General features: G+C 37.8%; 1 protein-coding gene across 11 annotated transcripts in view; it reads left to right on the top strand.

The window, feature by feature from the left end:
* The window catches only part of DAB1 (DAB adaptor protein 1), an 831,182-nt gene extending 813,174 nt beyond the window's left edge, over positions 1 to 18,008 (top strand). For 9 of the 11 annotated variants that reach the window (XM_089515261.1, XM_089515260.1, XM_089515257.1 and 6 more), the window contains 4 exons: positions 973 to 1,521; positions 2,929 to 3,056; positions 6,482 to 6,580; positions 14,775 to 18,008. In XM_089515261.1, the coding sequence (XP_089371387.1) occupies positions 973 to 1,521; positions 2,929 to 3,056; positions 6,482 to 6,565 (761 nt within the window). In that variant the 3' untranslated portion in view covers positions 6,566 to 6,580; positions 14,775 to 18,008. Of the gene's footprint in view, positions 1 to 972; positions 1,522 to 2,928; positions 3,057 to 6,481; positions 6,581 to 14,774 lie in introns of those variants that run through there. The other 2 variants (XM_089515258.1, XM_089515262.1) reach the window with 2 other exon arrangements.
* The last annotated feature ends 2,987 nt before the right edge of the window (positions 18,009 to 20,995 follow it).

The following is a 20,995-nucleotide window of genomic DNA, read 5'->3' as shown; positions in this document are numbered from 1 at the left end:
CTCTAAGCATCTTCTCCACTGACTACTATACATAGATGGAGGTTGTGGGAAGCCTTGGACCCCAGACCAATTTGCAATATTCGCTGCAATATTTTGGCATTAAGAAATTATTATGCCATAAACACCTTTAACTATGTGAAAAATATTTTCAACTTATAGCTTAAGTACTTTTGTACAGCTTAAAGTCTTGGATGTTTTTCGTCATTCTGCCATAGAGGAAAATCTTTTCTGCCATTGTGTGATAATTGTAGCTTCTGAAATTGAAAGAGTAAGGAACCAATGTCTGGTATAAATCAGAAAAGAGTTACAGGGGGAAAATGGTAATTTCATTGACAAAATTACCCCTTAAGCTGGTTGTTATTGCCATTGTTGCTGTTGTTTTAAAAAAGAAAGAATCTGTTTGTGGATAACAACTAGGTTAAGAACCACGTGGGAGAAAATGTTTTTAGATGTGGTTAACTGTGGTATACTTAGCATAGATCAAAGTAATGCCCTTGTTTAACTAGCTTCCTGAAAATGCAAGAATAAAACTCACTTCGGAGCCTTCAACAGCTGCTCATCAAACTAAAAATACTGAGAGCAAAGTACAAGTAACTCTTGGTCTGTGCCAGGATCGATGAGTGAGTGAGCATACTGAATACTCTGAAACAAAGAAATTCAGTTCAAGGGGATGGAACAGAGAAAACACAATTAGGAACAGCATTTCCTTACTAATATTTATCGGAGAACACAGTTTTGTAAAGTTTTGTGTGAAGTCCATTAACTTCTCAACATGCCCTATGTCTCTAATTTTTGCCATCAAGAATACTCTAAGGGGAGCTGTTAAGACAGATGGTCAATGAAGAAGGAAAAAAAAATCAGTAACAAGCCCTGTGATTCCTCATTTGTATATCTGATCAACTTTTTTTCCTTGGCTGCCCTGTTTTTGCTATTCCTGTTCTGAAATTGTCCCCACTCTCTTTCCCCCCGAAGGTTATGTTGCAATGGGAGCTGTCCTGCCCTCCTTCTGGGGACAACAACCACTTGTTCAACAACAACTGGCCATGGGTGCTCAGCCTCCAGTTGCTCAGGTGATGCAGGGAGGACAGTCAATTGCATGGGGACAACCTGGGATATTTTCTCCCACCCAGCAACCATGGCCATCTGTAGCTGGTCACTTTCAACCTGCTGCCTTCATGCCAACACAAACTGTTTTGCCTTTACAAGCAGCCATGTTTCAAGGTACCGTTGCTCCCATTGCTACTGTTCCACCTACAAGCGATTCCACCAGATCAAGTCCACAGACAGATAGGCCTAGGCAGCAAGCAGGAAAAGAAATGTTTAAAGATTTCCAGATGGCTCAGCCTCCACCAGTGCCATCACGAAAACCAGATCAGCCTTCCCTCAGTTGTACCTCAGAGGCCTTCTCCAGTTACTTTAACAAAGTTGGGATGGCACAGGAAGCAGATGATTGTGATGACTTTGACATCTCTCAGTTAAATTTGACTCCTGTGACTTCTACAACACCATCGACAAACTCACGTAAGTAACCCCAATTTTCTCCTGCAACCTTCCACAAAATCTTTCCCTTTTCTAAGGTGAAGCCATTCAAAGTATCCATGTATATAATTAAAAAGTAAACAAATTGGGTGCCTTTGAAGTTGTGGAAACATGAAATTAAGCTTAACTAGATCAATTCCATGGAAGTTGTAATTAATTATAAACATTACTTCAATGAATTTAGTTTTTGAAAGACAGCACAATGTTATTTTAAAAAGACATAAATACTGGTTTGCATGAATTACGTTTTTAGGTTGCTAAAGAGATTCTACTTTTGACTGAGGAAACTCAAAAATTCTGCAAGAATATTTTTCATTGGAGGCTATGCCAACTGCACTGGTGGTTTGCTAATTCTGGATTAATAATTATGAACCGTACTTGATCATTGTGATTACATTGTTGCAAAAACATTTTGTCTGAATCAACCTAAATTAAAAACTGCCGATCATTGAATTTATGCTCAAGGGATCATCATTTTCCAGATTTGAATACATAATATTTGGTGGGGGAGGGGATGGATATAAACAGATATGATTATTTGTGCTGGATTATCACCACAGTAATACAGTTTGTGTTTAATGTCTAGTTTTTATGGTTCTGCAACAGTTGGTTTTCCAAGAAATTCCAATATACTTCTACTAATTTTAGTATTGATTTCTTTCACAGGGTAGGCAGTAACAATGACTCACTGAGCCTTAACAATTTTTAAAGTGTAGTATCTTCAAACTGTACAAAACATTCAAGGTTGCATTAATACATATTTATATAAATAATTTTGGTCCAAGATAAATGAATTAGTACTGCAGCATAAATTAAAACAAAACTAACACAGGACCTGCTTTGTTGATATATTTGTCACAGAAATGACAACAGGTTCCTGAATTTGTAAAAACCAAAAACTAAAATTAAATTAAATGCCTACTATGTTTTTAATGTCATCACATCATCAAACTGAGTGATTCCAGACATTAGACTAAGAAAAATAATTTCTCTTGAGACTAGCTTGTCAGATCCACATGGCATTAAATCTCTTTCTTTAAAAAATCCATTCATCGCACAATTGCACCATACACACACTAGCTAGAATGCTCCCACAAGACTTCATCAAGTTCTCATATATTTAGGATTCAGTAGACCGTTCAAGAACTAGTATTTAAGGTTTGGTCTTGGATTCTAGGAGACCAGGGATCAAATCCCCACTCAGCAATGGAAGTTCAATGGATTGCCTTGGCAAGTCGCTTTTTCATAACCTCAGAGCGAGGCAGTGGCAAACATCCATGGAATCTTGCCAAGAAAGTCTTAGGATAGGATCACCTAAGTAGGAGTCAACTTGAAGGCAAATAACAACAATAACACTTAATCCAAGTACTTACTGTTGTTTTTCTTTAGCTCCAACCCCTGCTCCTAGACAAAGTTCTCCATCCAAATCCTCAGCATCTCATACCAGTGATCCTGCTGCAGATGACCTCTTTGAAGAGGGCTTTGAAAGTCCAAGCAAAAGTGAAGAACAGGAAGCGGTAAGGGTTTTAAATCCTTCACAGATAGCTGCTTAGCTATTTGGAGCATTATACGTAACTCTGTTCACACATTTTCAAAAGGAAGTTTCAAGATGCAGACACAGCTACTTTCTATAGAAGTAAGGACCCCAGAATTGAATTCCAATTTTGCAAAGGTTTTCTGGGCCATATTCCAGCAATTGGTTGTACTTAGAATATATGGAGAGCGAGGACAAAATGGGCACAGCCAAAACAAGTGGGCAGGGCCAGATTTCTATTCAGGGAAATTGTCAATATCCCACAACAGGTCTCTGGCCTGTAAAGTACAGTTCAGTTCTCAACAGTGTACAGTGAGCCTCCACATTTGCTGGGGTTACGCACTCAGAATTCTGGTGAAACTGGGAAAATGGCAATTAAAGAAAGACTTTTTTTTAACCTGAGAGAACACTCTCTAGGAATGCCTACATCCTCCAGCACAAGTGTATGGTCAACATCCACCAGACATCAACCATAGAATTGTAATGGAAGATCTACAAATTCCTAGAGAAGTGTTCCCTCTAGGTTCTCCAGTACAATTTCTGGTGAAAGGTAGCCATAGAGGCACACTGGAAGACCTAAAGCTTCCTAGAGAGAATGTACTAATCAAATCCACAAAAGTCAAAGCTGCAAAGGCGGAGAGTTGACTGTTCGACAGTGGAACACAATCCCTTGGAGTGTAGTGGAGTCTCCCTCCTTGGAGGTCTTTAAGCAGAGGCTGGATGGCCATCTGTTAGGGATGCTTTGATTTAGATTTCCTGCATGCCAGGGGGTTGGACTGGATGGCCTTTATGGTCTCTTCCAACTCTATGATTCTATATAAAACTTTAAATGTTTTCAAAAACTTTCATTTCTTTAATCACTTGCTAGACATAATAGCAGACGAATCTGGCAAGCTAGACAGGAAACCTGAATCTGTACCACAGACTACCATTCATGGTACGAAAGGAAAAGGGTTTCTGAAACCTATTATATACCTTTACCATAAGTTTCTGAAACTAAACGTAGCTTGTACTATAGTTTACATCAGAAAAATATAATATATAAAATTTTATATCCCCTTAATTTTTTCCTTCAGTGCTATTTTTCAAGAATTTGGTAACATTTCACCTATTGGAAGGTAACATAAATAATCTAATCCTCCCCAGCCTCAAATGGTTCTCATAATTAATATCATTGCTAGAGGACACCATGTTGATTTGTCCTCGCATCTCAGTCCTACAGTTTTCCCATCAACTATTGCTGTGTGCCAATATATTGGAATGGTTTGTATATTTACAGAAGCAAAAGTAAATGGAAGTTTACTTCCAAGTTGAAATGGAAAGCTACATCTACTTAACATTTTTTATTTACATGTCAGCTTCCAGAGTCTATCTGAATGTTTCTATTTCTTATACTTTTCTACTCAATTGCTCTCTTGGTCTATTTAGTCTATAACTACTTCTTCCTGCCTCTCTAAAACAGGATCCAAAAACATCTGCTATAAAATAGATTTCAAAGAACAGGAACATTGTGACATGAAGGGACTTAGCCCTGTTATCTCTGCCTTAAGAACGCAAGAGACAGAAAGCACTTATAAGACAAACAACGGTGGTGTGAAACAGAGAGGCAGAGAGCTCAAAATGCCACTTTCACTCCAAATATATCCAGCTCCATATTTTGAACTGGATCTTGCTCCTTCAAGGTGCCACCCGATAGAAATGAGATTCACTTTCATCCCAACTACTCCATGGACCTTGCACTTTCAATTTCAGAAGCTGCAATCTGTGTGATGGCTGCGTCTGCACTGCAGAAACAATCCAGTTTGACACTGCTTTAACTGCTATGGCTTTAACTGCCATAACTGCCATGGCTTTAACTGCCATGACATTTAGCTTTCTCTGTCAGAGAGCTCTGGTGCCACAACAGACTACAATTCCCAGAATTCCATAGCGCTGAGTCATGGCAGTTAAAGTCATGTTAAACTAGATTATTTCTGTCATCCAGTGAGAATCTTTGTATTTCAGGAGTTCTGCAGAAAATACGTATGTGATATTTTTATGCATGAAACATCATTTTTTTATGCAGAAATATTATTTTCAATGCAGAAAATGCTGTTCTTGCACTAAAAGTAAATGAATAGAAAATATTTTATATGAAAAAAAGCCACAAACATGCAAATCCCTTACTGCCAATAGTCTTCAAAAACTGTTCTGTTTTAAAAGACTTTCTCACAGTGGAAAGAAAATTGACAAAATTACTTGAAAACCAAAGACTTAGCCATGTTAGTCTGGATCAGTATGCAAGGGATCTTGTAGTAGTCTCAAAGGGATCCCTTTGCATACTTGAGAATCAAGTTAGTGAAGAATTGCATCACTAGAAGTGAGCAATGAACCTGCCATATCACTGGAAAGGCAATTTTCAACATAATAAAAAATGGTGTGATGCATGCAGTCAGAGAGCTGAATCAGTGACATCTGAAAATAATTTAAGTGGAGGGCCGCATCAAAATCAACAACACAAGGCAGCAATGAGCAATTTACAGATTGGATGGCAATTGGAGTCGTTTAGCTATGTGGGTAACTGAGAAGTTTAAAAGCAGAAGTCTCTGGAAGGAAACAGCAGTAGCATGACTTCATGATTTTGCAAGTGACTCGTCCCAAATTTGTCATGACCATACTGTGAGTTTGCTGTTGTAATAAACCATTGCTGGGTGTCATCCACATTGCTGAAAACTCACAGTTTGTTGGATTTGTGCCCATAGCAACTGCTTTACATAAATGGCTCCTCACAAACTGGAACCACTAATCCTGAAGCAGAAGCCATGTGCAAAGTTTCAACTGTCTGTGGAGATATATCGAAATGCACAAATTTCAATTACTGTTACTGTGACCACAAAGCCGGTTTCCTGCCCTGTGGAGGGCAGCCATTTCCCTAGTTTCATCTATGGCTTTATCATAAATTTCATTCTGCTATACTAAGAATTTTGCACATTTCATAAGTTAAAAACATGATTCAGGAATTGGATGAATCTTGGGGTGTCGTGGAGGTGAGTTCTGTGTATTTGGTCATGGATCTTACCCTCTAATAGGAGGTGGCCAAGTGTTTTTCTTTCTTTTCCCCAGCACAGCAAGCTTTGCCACCACTTCCTAGGATAAGAAAAGCCTTGCCCCATTCCAGGACCAGAATCTATCATAATGCCCCACCAGGGGGGAAATAGTGGTTGTTCCAAGATTGTACATATGCTCACCCCAATCCACATACACACACTTTGATGGCACCTCAAAACTGTAGGGAAATAGTTAACCCAGCTTTCAGTTTTCATCACAGTAGGCAATCATGATGAAATGCATCCATAGTTTGAAAATAACATCTGAATTTGTTTTCCTTTTTGTTGTTGAGAAAAAAGGTGTTATGTTCTTGTATTCTAGCCTGATGGATCTCAGGCCTCATCCAACAGTGATCCATTTGGTGAGCCCATTGGTGATACTGTAAGTCCACAGGGCGATAGCTAGATAGCACAGGTTGGGGTAGGTATCTGTCCTTTTCTCTCTCACACTTTTGAGCTGTTCACTTTCACCATTGCCTGCCTTCATTTACATGAATGCTGTATATATATCTATATTCTTTCATATTCTCACTTCACAACTTCACACTGTTTGTGTTGTCAAAATAGAGGCCTGTTTTGAAATAACAATGCAATCCTAAAGGAAATACAATAGTGAATATAGTGTGTAATTGGAGATATTCAGCATTCACCAGAAAAACTAGAAATTTGTTACTAATATTCCACAACATCTGATATTCATAAGTAGTATTTCAGATTTACACATTCCATGTGTTTGTGATATGAATTATGAAGTGGCAGGCAATTATGGGCTGAAATGACATTGCTAATGACCCATCTTTTCTAAAGGAATTAATTAAGTATCATCTTCCAATTAAGACGTGCCTTCCCACTCTGTACCTACATCAATGGTCAATTGAAAAATCTATTACCTGAAGGTCAAATAAAAAATAATAAATGACAGTATTTAAGTATGGATTGTTACTTCAGACACCAAATCCCTCTTTCTCATTATATATTTGTGTATATATATCATGACAAAATATGAGCTGACACAATTGCTTTAATCATTAACTGTGCACACTGCATGTTGTGGGTGTTAACAGATGTTTTTCTGAAGGTTACTGGCTATTTTTATTCTGGCATATATGTCTTGTTGGAAAAACTGTGATGCTATAGTGCTTGTGAATGTTGTACCTTCCCATCTCATCTCAATGTATTCCAGTGCTGCTACTATATGAAAAATGTTTCTTTTGTTACCATGTGCTGCTTTTTGAAATCGTTTGAGCACTAAGTGATTTATTGATCTTCTTTCTGTGTATGCAACATTTGAAGCAAATGTATAAAAGTTGTGGATTTACTTTTAGTGCATAATGCACACTCGCTTCCAAACATTAAAGAATGTACACTCTTTGGTAATGTGTTCCACCAACACAATATCTGAATGCACTAGCTGTCCTTCCCCATTAAACCTCTCACACAGGCCTCCAAAATGCCTTTTTCTGCACTTGAAAATACCGGCTTCACTGAAGTTCATGCAGTTCCACTTGGTTTGCTTATCTGGTATCAACACAATCAGCCAATCACCTTCCCTCTAGCTTCAGGTAGAAATGAAGACTGAAATAGCTGAATTACAAGCTTCTATTTCCCTTTCCCACCTTGATCCCAGTGCCAGTAACGTGAAGCTATGGTTTGCCAGTACTGCCGAAATATTGTGGCTTGTGCAAATCAGGCATCTTTTTTACCTAGTCAGGCTTTATGACATCGTAATCCTAGTGAAAATGTCATGGGAAAAGTATATTCTGTTTCTGTCTTTATTTCTCACATCAGTATTGTGGAGATGAACCAGGAGAGAATTATTAGTCTTTCTCTTTTAAACTCTGTTGACAGTAGTAAATTTGAATATTCTACTTTGTATTTGATTTGTTCTGTTAACAACAGTGAATTTCTGGGGCAGATATACTCACTAGAGCCCCAGATAACACATTTCTTTTTAAAACTGCCCTGCACTCTATATATCCCATTGCTTGGAAACAAACTAGTGTTGTTCTTTCCTGTTGTTTTAAATCTTTCACATAAGCTTCACTTTTGCCATTTAATGTTTTCACATCCAGTGTTCCCATGTGTGGAGTTCCACTCATAGCATTTTTCCACTGAAGTAAGTGGGAAAATGATTTTATCTTATTCTTCCTTTCCTCCTGAAGCCACGTCCTGAAGCCACCTGTACCAGATTAGAAGCTAATTTGTTAGGTTGAGAGCCTTTAGTAGCAGAGTGTCATAGAAAAACTAGCTGTCACTCCAGCATCTTGAAAACTTTAAAAGAGGGATGGCCATTTATCCTCCAGTCCAGTTTATTTTGGGGGGACAGTCTAAAAACATTCTAGTTCAAACAGTATGTTTGAAGGAAGAAGTATCGTAAGGATACATGTGTTCTTATTTCTTGATACTATAGCATCCTCTCCAAAGGATTCTCTAACCAGTAGTTCAGACTTTGACTTGACGTCTCAGTATTTTTAGTCTTACTTTATTGATAAGCATCTTCCTCCAATTGAAAGATTTTAAAATTGCAGTGGGAAATGAGCAAAGTATAAATACAGTGTTCTCTGATACACAATGAAGGATTTGAAAGTTATCTATTCCTTTTGTTATCTTCTGTGTATACGTGCTTACAATGATCTTGTTTACGCCATCTCTGTATAGTCAAGTGTACATTCCCACATGATATTCTTTAATGTCATTTTACATTCTTTGTTGTTAATACTTATTTTCTGTAGTATTATATTTGAATAACTGGGTGTCTTATCAGTTTCTATATCCTGGACTGTGTTACTCTTCTGATCTACCTGCAGTCTTTAACAGAAGCTTTCAGACTTGGATTTCACAACTAACCTTTAAAGAAATGACAGTCACTCTCTTAGTAGTCAAATCTGCAATCTACTGATAAGTGAAATTGCTGCCTTGCTTTGATTTATAAACCAGAAGCTGGGACAGCTGTCTTAAAACTTGCAAGGAAGCCACCCACAAAAATGTGTGGAGATATTCTTAGTCAGCATTCTCTTCAAAATGTAGAATTATAGAACATGAAAATAAAAGCAGCAAACAAAAATAATACACCCATTATCTTCTAAAATTCATGCAGCATATTTCTGGCTGTGGTTTTAGTACAAGTACTGAAAAAATGACAGCTTTTGCTCAAAAGTATACCATGTTTTATTTCCTTATCCTTATTAGTCATATTTCTGGCAGCAAGAGAGAACTTTGAGTTGTATTTCTTAGAGCTGATCAGGATGATCAATACACTGATCTCCAACAACATGAATTCTTTGTCCTTTAAAGGTACCACTTTGACTGCTGCCTAAAGGCTACCTCCTGCAGGACAGAACCTTCTTTCTGAAAAGAACTGACAGACAAAAGAGTCCACTCCACACTCACATCAAATGCAAACTAATCCACCAAGTGTCAGTCCTGTTACTATTTTTTCAAATGTTTCTAAAAATAGAGATATGTAGATCTAAAGGTAGGACAGCTCACTGTAAGGATTTGTTTATAAAGTTTTGTCTGCTGCAGTGTGAGAGGAATATGAATGATCTAGTTATGTCAAAGGACTGCTCAAAGTAAGCTGTTAGGAGTTTGCTCCTCAGTGTTAAGCACAGTATGAAAGAGATCTTAGCAAGGGGTGGACAATTATGGTGAGTCTACAGTCTAGTTTTCTTTCTCCAGGGGCTGCCAAAAACAAAACAGGATAGAACAAGAAGAAATGGAAGTGGCCAAAAATCTACTTCTAATTTTGAAAAGCAGGCATTTTTAAAAGGCAGCCCAGGGGATGGAATGCAACTTACTTAAAAGGCAAATTGCCATTCATGGATGATTCCAAGAGAGACAATGCAACTCCCCTCTTTTTTTCAGAGAAAGGCTGGTCTAGGGACTCTGAGGAGTCCGGAACTTCAAACACAACCTTGGTGGACCACAAATGGTTCCAGGCCTACATATTTTCCATTCGATCTTAACAAGAATCACTCATAAGAATCCAATGAATGTATGAGGCAAGCTACTTTTAACTTGTAAACAACAAGAGGACTTCTAACTCTTTTAGTCCCTACCCAGTGAAATCAGGCTCCCTACAGAAGCATACAATATGAAAGATAAATTACAATCTAGACTGAGGTGCAGTTCCCTTGGGTTTTCTTGACCTTCTTTTCCAGCAGCAGAGTCTCAGTGCCAAGCTTTCCTTCTGGTCTGATGAGCAAGAAGAAGAAGACTTGTTTTCTGAAATGCATCAGCTGAGATTCTAGTTTCAGTTCAGCCACCCAGAAGGAGAACACTCTGCTAAAAATCTGCATAAGTGTAGAGAGGTCAAAGAAACCTGGGGAGAATTGCAACTTTAAGTTCATAATGCATCTTTTATGCCCAACTCCATTACATCAGCAAGAAAAAATTTGCACATTACATTGTGGACCTTCTGCTCCCCAAATTATGTACCTCATTTAAGTTAATAGATAATACAAACATGAGAGGGGGAAAACAGATATAAGATGACTGGTAATACATTTAATTTTGAAAGCATGTCCAAAATGGTACCATTTCATGGGAAAGAGGAGGAGGAGCAAAGCAAACACTCTCTTTAGTTCGAAGGCAAGCTGGATAAGGGATATTTATGATAATTTTTAGGCTGATACATCTCTATAGCTTTTAGGCTTTTACTTCCCTTTTGCTTTACAATAAACAATCATTTCTAGAGAAGATAGAAATTATTCATTCTCTGCTCCATCATATGTGCACTGAACAGTTAGTCTGAGGACTGACTTGTTGTGTTGCAATACCCTAAAAGTCTTAATACAGATTTTCTAAATTAATCTGATAGCTTTTCATCTTGTAGTTTCTGATAATTGACCCAACACGATGTTTTCTGTCATCATAAACTTAATTACAGCTTCTTTCTGTTCTTATCTGCTTTTCAGCACCTCTTACCTACCTTGAGATGATAAGAAGCCTTTTATTAACTTTCTTGAGTTCTAAACAAATACTTGTTTATTTCCTACACTCCTAAAGACATATTCCTTTACTGATGTTGCATGATGAAGGATTCATTGGCTCCTTTTTGAAATAAAGACATATGTTCTGGGATTAAAATAAAAGTTCCCCAACAGCAGAAAGGTGGATTCCATTAAGGTAATGAAGTGTAGTGTCCTAGTCTTTTTATATTGCTTTTTAAATTACACTTGGAAGGTCTGAAGCCATGCTTGGCTGAGAATTCTGGGAGTTGTGGTCCAGAAAAATACCCCCACCCCCCCGCACAAAGCTCTGCTCAAAACCCAAACTGTCAGTGGTCTAGGACTATGTACTGTTGGCAAACAGAAAGAGTATGAAATCCAGCTACAAGCATAGTAGCCTGTTTGTAGGCAAGGAGTCCCCATAGCAGGGTTGAGCAGTTCTGAATTATTAATGGTAAGGCCACCAACACCCTGGACTCATTATTCAAGGATAGGTTGGCTGTACAGTCCAAAAAAAGGCGCACAATCAAAACAAATAAAGAGTCCTACTAGAGTCTAATAAACCCAAGTGAGGAGGATTATTCAGAGCCAAAGTTAATTATCTGTCCAGGGTCTGACCAAGATACAAGGATATAAGGAACAGCAAACAGGATCAAGGGCTCAAGAACACCACTGAAGGAAACACCAACCTCTTCTTTTTCTGCTGAGGCATTATTAGCACCACATGCTGACAACCTTTTTGAAAGCACAATAAACCCAATTAAATTATAGCCTGCCCCACTCCCCAAAATAGGCAAGCAGCAGATAATACTAGATTTCACTAGCCACTCTCCCAAAGAATAAATCCTAAACCACCAGGGGGTAGTCAATAGGTATACCAGAGACATCTATTCATCCCTATGCCGAAAGCACTCAAATATTTTGGTTTACAAGAGGGGTGGGGAAGAGCTTACCAGAAGATGGCATGCAACCTCAGTGCCATTTCTGTGGTCCATGTTCCCCCAGAATTCACCCGAACACCCACTAGAGGTTAGGGAGGCTGATTTCCATGCCCCCTCTGGATGTTTTAAATCCAGAAGAAACTTGTTTTCCAGCAGGAGGTAACCCAGAATCTAGGTCATCTCCTGTTGGGAAAAAAAAAAGCTCCTTCAGGTCCTAAAATAACAATGAGAGAGCACTGAATATAGTGAAATTGTCCCCCTGTGGCCCTTAAGGGCATTTGAGGAGGAGTCTAATTTTATTTCAGAGGGTGCAATTCTCCAAGGTTTCAGGAGAGGGCAATGCACCCCCAACTAATATTAGTTGTCCACTCATGGTTTTCCATCACACTACCCAATTACACCACTATGATTCCAAGTTAACAGCAGCGGTTCAGTCCTATGGAATTCTAGATTAGTTATGTAGGGAGGGGCGTTTAGAACTCTTAGCCAGAGAACTACAGTACCTTACCAAACTACAAATCCTGGGATTCCATTGGATGCTGCCATGGCAGTTAATGTGGAATTATAGTGTTGTAGCTGTCTAGTGTGAAATGGCCAAAAGTCTGTAGTTTTTCCCAACAATTCAGTTATCCAGTGTCAAGCCCTGAATTCTGATTAAAGAAAAGTTTATATGCTGCTGTGCAGTTGAAGATGCAACCCAAGACTCATGTGTAATCCATTTCCTTCCTCCCTGAGATCTCTTACTCTCATGGAGACGATTTGTTCTCAAGAAAGCAACTCCTCATAAGGAGGCCTACAGGGTGAACATATGTTTCCAAGCACAGGCTAAAATGCTGGTTTTTGATCTATAAAGCCTTGTATTGCATAAGTCCAGCTACAGCCCATCTCTTCCCTTATGAGTCTGTCTGGCCCTTGACATCTTCAGGAGATGCCCTCCTCTCAATCCCTTCACAGACTCATCTATGCAGATGCAAGATGGGGCCTTCTCAGTGGCTGCTTGTAGAATCTGGGATTTTATGGCTTTTGAGGTCCAAATGGCTGTTGTCAGGTTCTTTACTTTTATTTTAAAAATACTGAATGTATGTTTTATTTTTTTAAAAAAAAACGTTAGCAATAGTTTCATTGCATTTTAATAGTTTTCTCTGTATTGTATTTGTTTTAAATTGTAAGCCTCATTGAGTCCAGGCTGAGAGGAGAGGAAGTAGGATGTAAGTACAGTGTAGGAAGTAGGATATAAGTTCAATGAAATGAACAAATGCCAGCCTTCCTTGGAGCAGAACACTCTTGATGGATATGCAGCATCATGTCCACAGACAGAGAAGGAGGTGGCTTTCTTGTCCAGCTGTACAGTAACTCTGTCTCTATCCATGATTATAGTTTCCTATATCTTTGGTACCAAAGCACAGGGGCAGCCACTTCCTCCCTACCCTCAGACTCAGGGTACTTGAACACTACCTAATTGGAGCATCCCTCTCATGTGGGCATGACATCAGGAATCCTTGGTAGACATAAAATCCACTGTTCTATACTGGAGGTTAGGCTTGGGATATTATGAGTCCATGCTTCTCTGTTTAAGTATTGTAGATTCTTAAGAGATGGGATGTGAGTCTTTGTCTTGTTCCCTGCTAAAAAAAAATATGTACATATTAGAATGTAAAGCACACTGCCCCTGCATCCAGTTGAGGATTACCACCAAGAAAGCAAAACTTCACAAAACAATTCCATAAGCATAAAAAGTAATAAAATACATTTTATAGTAGGGGTGGGAATCATGCAGCCCTCCACATTATTATGTTGGCCTTAAGTCCCAGAATTCCTCTCCACTGGGTCTTCTGGCTTGGGCTATTGTTATCCAACAATATCTAGAGGGTTTCATGGTCCCATCCCTGTCATATAGTCTATTGAAGATGATATATATGATATATTAATGGGTAGATAATCTAAACCAAAAGGAAAGGCAAGAAGCAAGCATACCTGGATTTATAGGAATTATGCATAGAAGAACATAATTGCATTACACATTTGATTTTAGTAATTAGTAAAAATAAATTCCAAAGAACAGCATTATACTCTTGCTTTCCAGTTTTGCAAAATGTCACTTGCATTCCTGCAGGCTTAGCACCAGAATTTGGAAAATCTATCTTTTGGCTCTTTAACAAAGCCACTGGCCATGCTAGACTCCAGATTTAGTGACCTATAGTCAAAGGCATAAATCAGTTGCTAATGCCATCTAAGGTAGACCCATTGAACTGATTGTTAAAGACTTCTATAAGTCCTGTAGATTCAATAGCTGTAATCTAGTTGGGGCTAGCAGTTGGATTTAAACCTCATGCTATCTTTATTTTCATCAGAACAGTTTGTTTCACACAGCTTGATATTTGCAGTTAAACATGTCAACATTGTTTACTCCATAGTAGTTTAGAAGGTAAGTCTAGCATAACTGAGTTAATTTTACATTACATCATGGAATGCTAAAGTGGTATGTGGTGCATTGGTGTTATTGATGGCTCTACATCATTCTAGCAAATGCCTGTATTGCAAAATTATCATAGTGTATTTTTCTTTTTGTACCATCTTCCTCTCGGTGCCATCATAATTCAAAATAATAGAATAAAAATGCCAGTTCCTCTGCACTTTATCTCCTTTACCTCTTTTTGCAATGTTTGCTTTTCACATCAAAATGACTTGGAATATGTCTGTTCAATTTTCTTTCCACTGTCCCCAGGAGAGAGAACCACTCTATGCCCAGATCAGCAGACCTAAGAAATAGTGTTGACCCACGCTTGTGGTGCTTCAAAACTCAAAAGGAAAACTACAGCCTTGACAGGCCTTTGGCTCCCATATTTTCTGTGTTGATCCCATCTAATCAAGGAGAATTAACTTCACTGGATTAGTTGAGCAAGCAAGATGTTTTGGCAACCAGTGGCAACTCTTTGGAAAAAGCATCACTTTACAAAAAAAAAAAAAAATCCTCTTTTTGAAACAGAATCATTCACTCCTTCTTTAACATTTCAGTCATCCAAACATTTTTTTACTCCTTGTCAACTTTCACCATTTTTAGAGCACCACATAATGAAAAGTAGGTTATGCAAATCTACTAAATAACTTTGTTTAATAATATAGAGAACATGCAGACAGCAAACACATCATGATGTCAACAGCTATTGAGCTGCATGGATGCACATGTGGATTATATGGTGGCTTCTTTTATCACCATGACAGACTAATCTTGCTGTATTTCTTTCCCTTTTAAGCCCCTCCATAATGGCATATTTGAAAGGGGGAAGTATCTGAGTGTTTCTTCCCCCTGCCCTTCTTCAAAATTGGTGAACACGTTCTAGCAGCAAAATGCCTCCTGTGAAAATAATACTTAACTTGAAACCATGGAATACGCCATTCTGCTGATTATCCATCTTGATTGGAAAATATTGCCAAATGGACCTTTTAATTTCCACTACATCAAAGAGATGAAATGCTGCTTTTCTGTTTTGAATACTCCTGCTGTGGGTAGAAAAGGACATCAAATGTTTTGATGGGGAGAAAAAAAGACAAGCAATGTATTATTTCCTAGGGACCTCTTGAAACAAAGACCAGTAAAGGAATATTTTTTATTTCTTTGATATCTTGCTGCTGTAATGCTATGCAGACAAGTGTTTTTCTTCTTCTCTGTGTGCCATTTTTGAAGAGAGAAAAAATTGTTTGCCAAATACTTCCAGTGTACTTCTGGATTTGATTGGGATGGACTTTATTACCAAGATGGAGATGGCATGAATTTTGAAATAATGAACAGATTCCGTGATCAGATTGCTCATCTTTACCACTTTTTGTACATCAGAATAAAAACGCAAATGGGATTTTTATTTTATAACTTGAAATTAAAAAAAATCTTACTGTTAAACTCTTTAAATGTTTAAGGGGAAATGGCTTTAAGGAGTTTGAATGAAATTTGCCAGGGTTTTTTCCTTTGTTTGTTTAATTTGGGTTTGGGTTTTTTTTGTAAATATAAATGTTAGGAGAATTCTTTTCATAATGCCATGACACTGTAGAGAAGGTAGCAAAGGTACTCTGGAAGCGTGGAAACCCCCTGTTTGTGGTTCTTGCATCACCGCAGTTTTTTTCCTTCTTCACGTCCTTATGGTGTGGGCTGAAGCTTAAATGCTTATACCAGTGGCAGTTAGGTTATCAGCAAACAGTAATGTTGATAGGGGGTGGGTCACATGATTTATCTTGCTTTTATCACACAAATATTAGTACATGTTCTACATTAAGGGGGGAGAAGTCATATTTCATGACCATATCATAACAACAAACAACAACAAAAACTGTTTACATACAAACCAGAAACAACTTTTTTAAAACTCTTAGGTTTTTTTAAAACATTTATGTAAGAGGAAATGCAGTGTTTGGTTCCTATGCTTAGCACATGATTTGCATACAGAATCTATATATTTTTGCCCTACAAAGAATTGTTATACAGGTCAAATGTCTTTTCCTGATGTTCCTATGCAGATATATTGAATTTTAGTGGTTTAGCACTAAGGGGGAAAAAGTTAATGAACTCAAATAACAAATTGTTTTAAGCATTATGCAGTGTTTTTTTAAAAAAAATTAAAATGCCAAGATTCCTGTGTGATATCCATTGATTTATGTAGGCCTGAAGTTGTGTATTCCCGTATGTTTGAATCGTTTACTTGAAAGCATTTTCCAAATGTAGCCAAAAGCTGAATTGAGATAATGATTTGGTGGTGTTAACAACAGACCTTACTGAAGTAGATATGGCAAAGAAACTTGCGTTTTAACACGGAAGAGAATGTCCTCTTAAATCAACCCATAAGTGAGAGCTAATGCATTCTCTATTCCAGTTAAATCCCTTTTTGTCATGGTTGGATCTTTCTAGAAAGTTCACATTGAAATTGAGATCCAAAATGCATTTTCCGTATAGGATTTCAAATGTACTGTCAGTTTTGGGCCTAATCAAAAACATTCCACAGGGCATCTCTTTTTAAAGAATCTTTCAAGTATTGGTTTGAAAAAGAAAATTTATGTTCTTCCATTGCAAAGCTCTTTACTATTTTTGTCTTGGAATATCAGACAATAAAATATGGAATTTCAGTTCTTAATTAATCAGCCTTTATCATATAGTGTGATCACTGGATTTTCAGTTATTGGTTAAATCATTTATACCAGAGTTCCATCAGTTCCTTGGAGACATCTGTGATTATAGGGCTCTGCTGGACTTGCCCAGGATGTGGGGCGGGGAGAGTACTGGTAGCATATGCAGTACTACCAATAGTTATAAAAGAAATAGAGTTGAGATTTCATGAACAGAATTCATGAGGAAATTGGCTTAATTTAAACATTGACTGTTTTCTTTGAAATGGGAATTATCCATCATTAGACAATTCCTTTTTGCCATAGCCAAGAAGCAACAGATTTTGGAAACCTGCACTGTGTCCATTTTGTAGATAAGTAAAATGTCCAGGGAAGCCAGCAAGCTTTCCTTTTCCCCACTACCACTAAATTTGTCACTTTACATTTTAAACCAGGGAACCCCACCCACCATCCTGTATTGTCTCCAGTAGTTTCTTGATTCCTACCATGTCATTCAAATATTTTGACAGTCATTCAGTTGTCTGACGAAATAATCAAATAATGTACTGGGCACCTTCTTTGCAAAGATGTTTACTCTCTATGTTGATTCCATTTTGATTTCTGCATTCCAACATGTATTTTTTTAATAAAGAAAAGAAAGATAAAATTGACTGTTTTGCAGTACATTTCTAGATCTACTTTAACTTTACCTCAGAGGAAAACCATTTGTTAACATTTGTTGAGCATCTTCTTTTCTTAACTTTATGTATAATGCATTCAGCAGAAAAACAACAAATTTTTAGAAATTTTCCATTAATTTCTGTAACACACCATGTAATACTGTTACAAATAAAAACATTTAAAATCATCTGAATTATTTCTTCGTCTTTTACAAACTTAATATGATAGAGCCCAAAGGCTATAGTTAAAGTACCGTAACATGTCATTTTTTTTTAGATATCACCATGTTTTTCTTCCATCCATCAAGCTTCTATGTTCTATAGCCATTATTGAATTTGCCATTTTTTCTGCATAAATACAATTCATTGCTCTATTTAGTACAGTTTGAGTCCAAAATTCAAAAATCCAAAATGATTTAAGATCCAAAACATTTGGAATTACAACACAGATACTATAGTACAGTATGTACGTTTGTGAGACAGGAGAGGGACTCAAGGCTGGAGATAGATATGAACAAATGACCAGGAGAATCACCACTGCTTCGAAGATGGAAACAGGTGGCTGGAGGGCTCCCTAGAGATCTCCTGTACAGTAGTCGGGTCTCTTATATATAACAAAATGGTGCAGGCTGCAGAGTGACATGAGAGATGCAATGCTACAGGAAAAGACAGCTGGAAAGAGACAGGAGGAAATTTCAAAAATCTGCTTTTTAAAAAAATGCATGAAAAATGGAGCAAACTTTCCAGTGACTGGGATAGCAGTGGTAGCAAGGGAAGGTGGTGAGAGGCAGTCTGGGAGGAGGCAAGCAGCACCAGAAGCTTGCAGGCGATGGGATCCAGGAAGAGTCTGCGCACTGATGGGCAGCCCAAAATCCAAGTTGCTCTCTCCAACCATTTCTCCTGCAGCCCACAAATACTGTACCTTTTCATTTTATATAAGGGACCTGATTATTGTAAAGGGACCTGATTATTGTACAGGAGAACTCCAGGGAGTCCTCTAGCCATCGACCTCCACCTTTGCAGTGATGGTGAAGTCACTCATGGCTGTTCATTCAAAAGACAGAAGTGGGTGGCTGGGAAGTATTACAAAATCTGAAACACTTCTGGTCCCAAGCATTATGGATAAGGGAGACACAATTGGTATATCAAATTTTCATCGAACATCTTAGAAAAATGAAACATTCCCAATAAAATTGGCAATACAGTGGGCCTATCATATTGGTGGGCTAGCCATCTGTGGATTGGAGCTCTTATGGATCATCTCGCACCATATCAGTCAATGGCTATGCACATCCATGGATGCACTACTGTGTGCACATTGGCAACCACTGACTAATATGGGCTTGAGCTCCCAAGTTTTTCCCATTTGCAGAGGGCATCACCAAACCCCCATTGATGGTTAGAGCCCCACTGTATATCTGTGTCACAAAACACAGTTTTCATAAGTTACTTCCCAAGTTCAGAAATATTGTAAACATACATATATATGTATTTTTTAAATGCAACTAATGTTAATAACTCCTAAGACTGTTTTAAGAAATCCTGCATAAGCTTCAAATTCAAACACATATATTTGTAATACTCTGAAAAGAGGTGTGTGGTTTGGGCATAGTTTACAAATACTGTTGCCTTTTCCTCTAATTACTGATTCTCCATGCTCAGATCAGTAATTGAGTAATTTGAAATTTCCATCTCTATGGGACACTGGGCTTAGACTGAATGTGTATTCATTAAGGTACAATTTTCTCCCCTTTAAAACAGAATTGTGGCAAAACTGAATTTTAATGCATATGTATGACTTCTGTATCTTATCCATGAGACAGTGAGAAATAAGGCAAGATGGCCTGTTGTGATACTCTGATTAGAAGGAACATTACTTATCTCCTTCTGAAATTATTCTGCTGGTGGAAAAGGATATCAGAGCTATTAATGAAACAACTGTCCAGCAATTAAGGTATTTCCCAACAGTTCCAAATAGTTTTATCTCCATGAAAATGTTGCCTTGCAGCCCATCTATCAAGTTCAAAATAGTTTGATCCGAAAACTCCAAAAACAAATGATATGTTCAAAAACTGCATCTGAGGCAACAGTAGAGGAAGCTTTTTCAAAATTTCCATTACTTGCTATCTTTATAATCCTATTTCATAGCAGTCTTAGACCCAACAGCATGTCATTGTGTTTATGTTTCTAAACTGGATGTAAAATGTAAGTTTAAATTTGGAGAGGGAATCTGGTAACAGATGAGATCAGTGCTCACACACACTTATTTTATTAAATCCATCGCAATTAAACTAATGGGGCACAGAGTAAGAGCAAGCCCCAGGTTTGGGTTTCCTGGGTGGCTTAGAACAAGTCTTCCTTTTATCTTTTATGTCAAATAGGAATAAGGGGAACCTGTTTTGCTTGGTTTTGATAAATGGAAACAAAGCAATATTGCCTGTGGTTAAGTTCAAAACAATTACATTTTAGTGGTCCTAGGCATTACTAAATCAGTAAACAAAATTCAGAATGCTTATGCCCAGTTTGCTCAACATAGTAGTAGCATTGCTTTATTTCACAGCCATCTTCTTAAGTCAGAATTAAAATGTGCGTTGTAATCAGTGTTAAATGTCTAGCCCAATATGTACAGATACAAAACTGTTTGTGGCAGGTCTCAGCCATTTGTTATATCTTCACACTGGACTATATAACTGTTGTAGCCATCTTAGGATACTTTTCATGGTTATATGCCCCTGAAACAATCATGACTCTGTGGAGCAATAAAGTATTTTGGCCATACAGCAGATTTTAAATTGCAATTCATTTTAGCAAGAGCAGGAGTTGGCTTAACCTATATTCATTCTCATCAAGAGTAATCTGCAGCCTTGGGCCTGTATGGAGCTCTCAACAACTTCTCATGTAGGCCTGAAAGCCAGAGAAACTCCTCCTATTGGAACCAAAAATATTGTGTAGCAATGCTCTGGGGGCCATCACTTTTTCAGAGGACTGTATTACTATAAAATATATATTTTCTATAATCTGTAGCCTTGACTGCCATTGTTTCTCATCTGCAAACAGTGAGCCACACATTTTTCAGTAAATGACGCTTAGTTAGGTACTAATGATTAACAGTGAAATCGATTGCCAGAAAGGTCAAGATACAGTCAAAAATACCTTTGTTAGTCAAGAGGCCAAT

This window comes from Sceloporus occidentalis, unplaced genomic scaffold, assembly GCF_023333645.1.
Source record: "Sceloporus occidentalis isolate IW3139 unplaced genomic scaffold, rSceOcc1.0.p SCAF_3, whole genome shotgun sequence".
In the NCBI taxonomy this organism is placed as follows: domain Eukaryota; kingdom Metazoa; phylum Chordata; class Lepidosauria; order Squamata; family Phrynosomatidae; genus Sceloporus; species Sceloporus occidentalis.
This window is presented reverse-complemented; position numbering and strand designations above follow the sequence as displayed.